Genomic DNA, 7,240 nt, shown 5'->3' on the forward strand with positions numbered 1-7,240 from the left:
CAGAATGCATGGAATGACTGCATTGTTTTGTTTGAATCACTGTAGAGACAGCGTAGTCATGCCAGGAGAATTAGCAATCGATAATCTGTATTGTTGTTGACCCTTTACCTCTTGCCTATACACCTTTGCCTATGAATATAATTCACAGCACAGAAGACACTCGATGAGTTGACAGTGAGTACATGAGCATCTGTTGCACATCTATACAGGCTACCACTGCCATCTTTTGGTAGACTGTGGTAATGCAGGCAACCAGACCGTGTACTACGTCATGTGTGGAATAAATTGTTTATGAAATCCCCACCCGAGGCGACGAAATGCAGTGATACACGTCCCGTCGCAGCACCTTAAAATGTTCTAGAAGAGGGGTCTTGTGTTGGCCTCAGAGGCATTCCTACCAGAACATGAAATCAAGCCATGTTATCATTCTTCATGTTGGATTTACGTTCACACAGAGAGAAGCCTGAATCACCTCCTGAAGGGTATCAGGCCATCCCTATCAGTATTATACCTATACAACTATGGGTGGCTATACAGAATGTACAGGTTTATTATGGTTCAGGGTAAACCTTACCATCTTTCCCTATGTACGGTATGTTTTTTTTATTTTTTTATTTTTTTATCTAATGAATAAGTGGTGTGTGTGTGTCTCACCCGCTGCGTGGGCTCTTGGAGCTCTGTGCTCGGTTGTCCGGCTCCTTCTTGACAGGTTTCAGGTTCTGGGGGTTTGGGGACTTGTCCTCTGACTTCACAACATGAGGAGAACCTGGGAGAACACACACACGCATTATCCTCTGGTAGTGGACAAAGCTGCAGTCCAATCTGCTGAACAAGGAAGGCAATGGTTAAAACAGGAAGTAGGTGCGTACTGATTTGGTGCAGAATCAGAATCAGAAAGGGTTTTAATCGCCATGAAAGTTTGCACAGACAAGGAATTTACTCTGGCAGGAAGGTGCATACATTCAACATATAGGAGTAAATCTTAAATAAATATACAAGTCTAACTATACTACACAATGTGCAGAGTCTAATTAACTAATACTAACTAATACTAAGGGGGCAGGTATGTAAAATAAACTAAATATAAAGTATAAAATAGCTATAATGTACACTATAAATAAAAAAATACAAATAGGGTACTTAGTTTAAAAGTGACATGGGTGCAAAGATGGCATGAGTGCAATATATGGCAAATATTTAAACTCTTAAAGTCTGTGGTTTTAAAGACTGTGTGAGCCCTTGGCCTTGTTGAAGAGGCCAATGGCAGATGGAAAGAAACTGTTCTTGTGGCGTGAGGTTTTGGTCCTGATGGACTGCAGCCTTCTGCCGGAAGGGAGTGGCTGGAACAGAGTGTGTCCAGGGTGGGAGGAGTCGGCCACAATCTTCCTTGCTCGCCTCAAGGTCCTCGAGGTGTGCAGGTCCTCAAGAGTAGGCAGATTGCACACCTCGAGGACCCTGAGGCGAACAAGGAAGATCTGGTCAATATAAGTAGTCAGGGAGTCAGGTGGCTGAGCGGTTAGAGAATCGGGCTAGTAGTCAGAAGGTCGCCGGTTCCATTCCCTTCCGTGCCTAATGACGTTGTGTCCTTGGGCAAGGCACTTCACCCTACTTGCCTCTGGGAGAATGTCCCTGTACTTACTGTAAGTCGCTCTGGATAAGAGCGTCTGCTAAATGACTAAATGTAAATGTCATGTAAATGTATAACTTTTGAATATCGCTCTACTGCCATTTGTGGCCAGGTCTCCTTGAAAAAGGGATTATGTCTCAACAGGTTTTCCTTGTTACATAAATGAAGAATAAAAGGTTAGCCTCACAAGGTGTGGAGACGGGGGAGAAGCCCCCCAGGGCAGACAGTGCAGGGGTCCCGTCAGGATTCAGCCCCTTGGCCTTCAGCTTGTCCTCCTGCAGAAATATCTTCCTTCTCTCCACCTCCTTCTCCAGATGATCGTAGTTTGGCTGAGGAGACAGGGAAGATCTCCTGTTGTTGATTCTCCAGAGTTGTAAGGCCCATTGTACCCTCTCCTTGTCCCATGGTGTGGTCATGGTGTGGTCATCTCGCCTCTCCTATCCGGTACCTCTCACCGGCCTTGACTTCCACATTCTCTGCAGCAAATCATATCACCCCGTGCACCCCTCCCTGACAGTAGGCTGACTTGTTGCATTCCTCTTCTCATGAAAGTGTAGTGAAGTCAGCCAGACCACACAGAGCCAACTTCTTGTCACACCTGAAGAGTCTGATGCGACCACACCTGACAAACCTAATCCGCCCTCTTGACACCCTCAGTATGCTGATTACCCACCAAATGCCAATGCAAAGGAACCATAGAGTTGGCGGGGGGACCTCCCCAATCTGCATGTGAAGCCCTCCTGCTAGCTTTCAAGCTTCAAAGGGCCTGCTTGAGACGACACGTCTCCAGCAACCATTTGTGTTCTCCGTTGTTGCGACAATTTGAACAAAGAACATACCTTGATCAGAACTTTTGAGGAAAGTTCTTCAATACTTCAACTTTACCACAAGAGTAGGTGGAGAATTATGAGAGGGATATTTGTGTGATGTTTGTTACTTTGTTTTAATGTTGTGTTTACTGAAATCTTGGTTTTAGTAACTACTCCTTCTTCCTGAAAGATAACCAAGTCATCCTTGGTATCTACACAAAGCTAACATAATAAATCAATCATTCAACTATAATTTGTAACTGTACCAAGATGTCCAGAACAGTATTTGAACAATCTTATGAACCAGCCAGAGACCAGGGCACACCTTTGGTAGGTGTGAAGGAAGGAGGGGGAGTTGAGAACCCAGCTTCCCTCAATCAACTTCTGGCTACAAAAGGATACAATCTCTTACATTTAGTCATTTAGCAGACACTCTTATCCAGAGCGACTTACAGTAAGTACAGGGACATTCTCCCCGAGGCAAGTAGGGTGAAGTGCCTTGCCCAAGGACACAATGTCATTTGGCAGAGCCGGGGATGGAAGCAGAAACCTTCTGATTACTAGCCCGATTCCCTAACCACTCAGCCACCTGACTCCGAGAATGACCCTCTTCTCACTCTCTCAGACACTGTCACGTCCTGGTGCATAATCATAATCATTACTTATTTTATCTGAAGCATTGATTGTATCGGGAATATATGTTCAACATTGTCAATACACATTTTGGTATATTTGAAGCATTGATTGTATTTTTTTTCAACAGAAGCATAGATTATATTCATCATTCAACAGACACATTGAACATATGAAATAGCAGCATAGATTACTTTCCTCAACAAATTCAAATTCTCTTTTTAACATGCAATAGAGACAGAGTATATTATTATCCTTGGATTTAAAACTTGCTATTCCAATCCAAAGTCATTTTATGGTTAATTTGCATGTAATGCGTATTGTGTAGGATAATCATATAGCCTCTAATTTTGAAGAAAACTAAATTTCTATAAAGAGGAGTTGTATGCCAAATATGTTTGTCACAGTGTTTTGTGTTTCTCCAGTAAAAATAAACCTGAGAAACATACACCTCTCACCAAATGACAAACATTACATATGCAAAGTGGACAATATGAAAGACAAAAGATTTCATTTACATGTGAAAGCTGCAGATCTTCTACTGGCCAATCATACCTGATCATGGGCGGAGACTAGACAGAGGAGACACCTTAAGGCTCCAGAGGGACTCAACCAGAGAGACTCATCCAGAAACAGCAGTAACCAGACAGAGGATCAACCAGAGGGAAACAAGCTTCCAGAGACTAGATTCATGATCCAGAGAGACCAGACAGAGAACAAAAAGAGAGCTGAGTTATGGAGACACATCACTGTGACACATGTGGGAAGAGCCTTTCCTCATCCAGTAGCCTCAAGAGGCACTTGAGGATCCACAAGGGAGAGAAGCCCTACAGCTGTGACCTCTGTGGTAAAACCTTTAGACATGCTAACAGTTTCACAGATCACAGCAGAATCCACACTGGGGAAAAGCCCTACAGCTGTGACCTCTGTGGGAAAACCTTTAGCCGTGCTAGCAGTTACACAGATCACCGTAGGATCCACACTGGAGAGAAGCCCTACAGTTGTGACCTCTGTGGTAAAACCTTTAGCCGTGCTAGCAGTTACAAAGGTCACTGCAGGATCCACACTGGAGAGAAGCCCTACAGCTGTGACCTCTGTGATAAAACCTTTAGCCATGCTGGCAGCTTAAGAGGTCACCACAGCATCCACAATGGAGAGAAGCCCTACAGCTGTTACCTGTGTGGTAAAACCTTTAGCTATGCTAGCCATTTCAGAGCTCATAGCAGGATCCACACTGGAGAGAAGCCCTACAGCTGTGACCTCTGTGGTAAAACCTTTAGACAGACTGGGGTATTGACAACTCACCGCAGAATCCACACAGGAGAGAAGCCCTACAGCTGTGACCTCTGTGATAAAACCTTTAGCCAGGCTGGCAATCTCAGAGCTCACTGCAGGACCCACACAGGAGAGAAGGTCTAAGCAGCACACACTGACTACTTATGTCAAACAAATGACCTATTGAACAGTTTATGCATATCTATGATAGAAAAACCAAGAGGGTGCAGTTATCCCAGCAGTCACCACCTGAAAGAACTTCTGTAGGACCCACAGCTGGAAGAACTACTGGTCGACTGGGACAGCACATGCAGTAACACCAGATGTCCAGTCCAACATGACAGGACACAGGGAAGATACTCTACCCCTGTAACAATGGAGGGGAAGTTCTGTCAGACTGGATATAATCTTGGTAAACACTGACTGACACCTTTCAGTTTTGAAGGACACAGTTGTAATTTCATAAAAAACTCATCAAGGTGCTCAATATTAATTTCTGGTTCAACCTCTGTTTATCTCTGCAGTCCTTAATAGTGTCTGTGTATTTGACCCATTTGTTGAGTAAGATTGGTTGGTTTATTATTTCTTTAATTACAAGAGCTGTTGAGGCTCATGCAGGTTGTTCTTGAAACTGTATCTGTACTTTAAGGAATACAATACTTAGTAGTTCTGATGAAGACGGATAATTGTGTTGTATGGCTGTATTGGCAGAGACCTGAATAATACAGCCCCTTTGTCACTGGTCACCCAGACACTCGTCTGGGACAGTCGTTGATTTGCATGAATGTTAAAATGACAATCACACTTTAATGACACACCTCTGGAATGGTGGTCTCAACAGTCGAAGAGGAAGGTGGACCGAGGAAGACTCTGAAATTATCATTAAAAGTTGTGTTCTTGTAAATATAGTTCTAAACAGCTTTTAATGTTGTGTTTGATGGGATTTTGTTTCTTATTTTATGTATCACATTCTAGTAATACATTTAATGTTGTAACATGTATATTTACAGGCTTTACAGAGATTGTGCATGCAGTGGTCCAACATGTGTTAACTTATTCCCTTGCCTTGCAAAGGAATCACACTTGGCCTATTTGTGTCAATACTGAAGGATCGTTAAGGATTTTAGCATAGCACCTAGGCTTTGGAAAGACCAGTCTGAGGACATTACATTATTAACTAGAGAGGGTACAATTTCTGGGGAAATTGTAGGGTGTGCTTGCTTGCGTCGGTTGCACAGGGGTCCGTTTTTTAATGACATTTTTACAACTGATATTTCTGTATTTTATATAAAAATGCATACTTATTATTTATAAAGATTACATTGATTTAAAAGCATTTTTTTTTTGCTGCTCATTTACAACTGAAAATACGAGTGAAGTGTAGAATGAAATGGATGTCTTCTCATTTCCCCTGCAAGAGGCAGCCTCATCGTTGAATCAAAACGAATACATTTGGCAGACCGGTGTACAAATTGACCTAATCTCTATGACTTACACGTCCTTTTAAGTTTTTCCCTTCTCGTGATATTTTCATGCATTTAGCCTACTCATTGCATTCATTCATTAATAAAGAACCCCCTTTGAAGATTATTCTACGACGTTACCCGGCAGTAGAAGATGGAATCGCGATTCAAACAGTACCATCTGCTAACTGAAAATATGCCCCCCAAAACGTAAATAAGCTTGACATTTATTTAGTGGAAAATCGCTCATTCATAAAAAGCTCACTGGTAGCGATCATTGTCAGTAACAACGCAAAATGCGATATAGCCCTGTGTGGAGAAGCTGCCCCGGTAAATTCTACTACTACGGTACAGTACTACACTACTGCTGTGTTCGTTTCGGTAGCGATTGCGTTGGTTGAATTCGATTAAACGTTCCGTTGTACGGTTTAGGCTGAAATCAATTATTTTCATGAACAGATTGACAAAGTTTAGGCTGTGGCAATGAAGTTCAGGTTAGTAGTTAGATAGACTTTTGATTTAAGTAAGGGGAGTGCCGAACATGTTCTGTCGCCGTTTGACTTCCTAAACAGCTGTGTATGTTAGATGTTTTTGTCGTGTGTCTCGCGTAGGCTACAGCGTTGCAGTGATACACTGGATTGAAACCACAGGTAATGATAATTTCACCCACAAATCGTTTACTTGTAATCTAATGTCATAATAAATCCTACAACGAAAATGTATATGTGAGGAATGTTTATTTTAACGATTGAAAACAGATACATCATAGACCACTGTGGTATGTGTTGCCCGGGCAACAGAGGCTAATGTCATGATGCTAATATTTCAGTGAAATAGTAGACTACCGTTTCCGAAAGTAGATGTGGGCTTACTTCCTTAATAATATCAGCTAATATTGTAAATTACACATCACAATTGTGTGTCACATCACAAAGTAAAATGAGTAAATAGTTATCACCCTGGCCTCTTTGCTTGTGGCGTTCCTGCAGCTGCCTTGCAGTAAAGCTATAGTTAGCCTAGCTATCCCCCAAGTTAACAGATGCGAAACGAATGTTCTGCTACAGGTAGTCACGCGTGTTTTCGTGACGTTAGTGACGTAGTGACGTTAGTAACGTCAGTGACTGTGGCTAGCAAATTAGCCACCGTTAGCTTCACTTTTCGCCACAAAAACTTAACTTAAGCCCAAACCATGCAACGGAACGTAAATTCCAATAGAAGCAACGCAATCGCTACCAAGACGAACCTTTTGACACCGCCGTTGTGTATGTAGGCCAAATATTGACTATGTTTTAGGGGGGCAAAAATAAACAATAAATAAATAAATATATATGTGAGAGAACAAAGGTTGTGCTCTCGCCGAAGGCTTGAGCACACCCAATTAATATATTGATATATCCAGATCAAGTTGCAACTGAAGATGAAAATGAAGATGA

At 42.3% G+C, this 7,240-nt stretch overlaps 1 protein-coding gene across 1 annotated transcript; it reads right to left on the reverse strand.

The window, feature by feature from the left end:
- Positions 1-650: 650 nt before the first annotated feature.
- Positions 651-2,043, reverse strand: LOC134037276 (cyclin-L1-like). The gene is made up of 2 exons (XM_062482540.1): positions 1,815-2,043; positions 651-766 (listed from the first exon to the last, which is right to left on the reverse strand). The coding sequence occupies exons 1-2, from the start codon at positions 2,041-2,043 to the stop codon at positions 651-653; spliced, it is 345 nt and encodes a 114-aa protein (XP_062338524.1).
- Positions 2,044-7,240: the final 5,197 nt, after the last annotated feature.

Source organism: Osmerus eperlanus, chromosome 2 (assembly GCF_963692335.1).
Source record: "Osmerus eperlanus chromosome 2, fOsmEpe2.1, whole genome shotgun sequence".
Classification (NCBI taxonomy): Eukaryota; Metazoa; Chordata; class Actinopteri; order Osmeriformes; family Osmeridae; genus Osmerus; species Osmerus eperlanus.

Bases quoted from the DNA above. Each gene is read 5' to 3' on its own strand.
- LOC134037276 (XM_062482540.1), bottom strand. From the start codon at position 2,043: ATGACCACACCATGGGACAAGGAGAGGGTACAATGGGCCTTACAACTC. The intron at 767-1,814 runs GTGAGGCTAACC...GTGTTCTCCCAG, and splicing joins CTCCCCCGTCTCCACACCTT to GTTCTCCTCATGTTGTGAAG.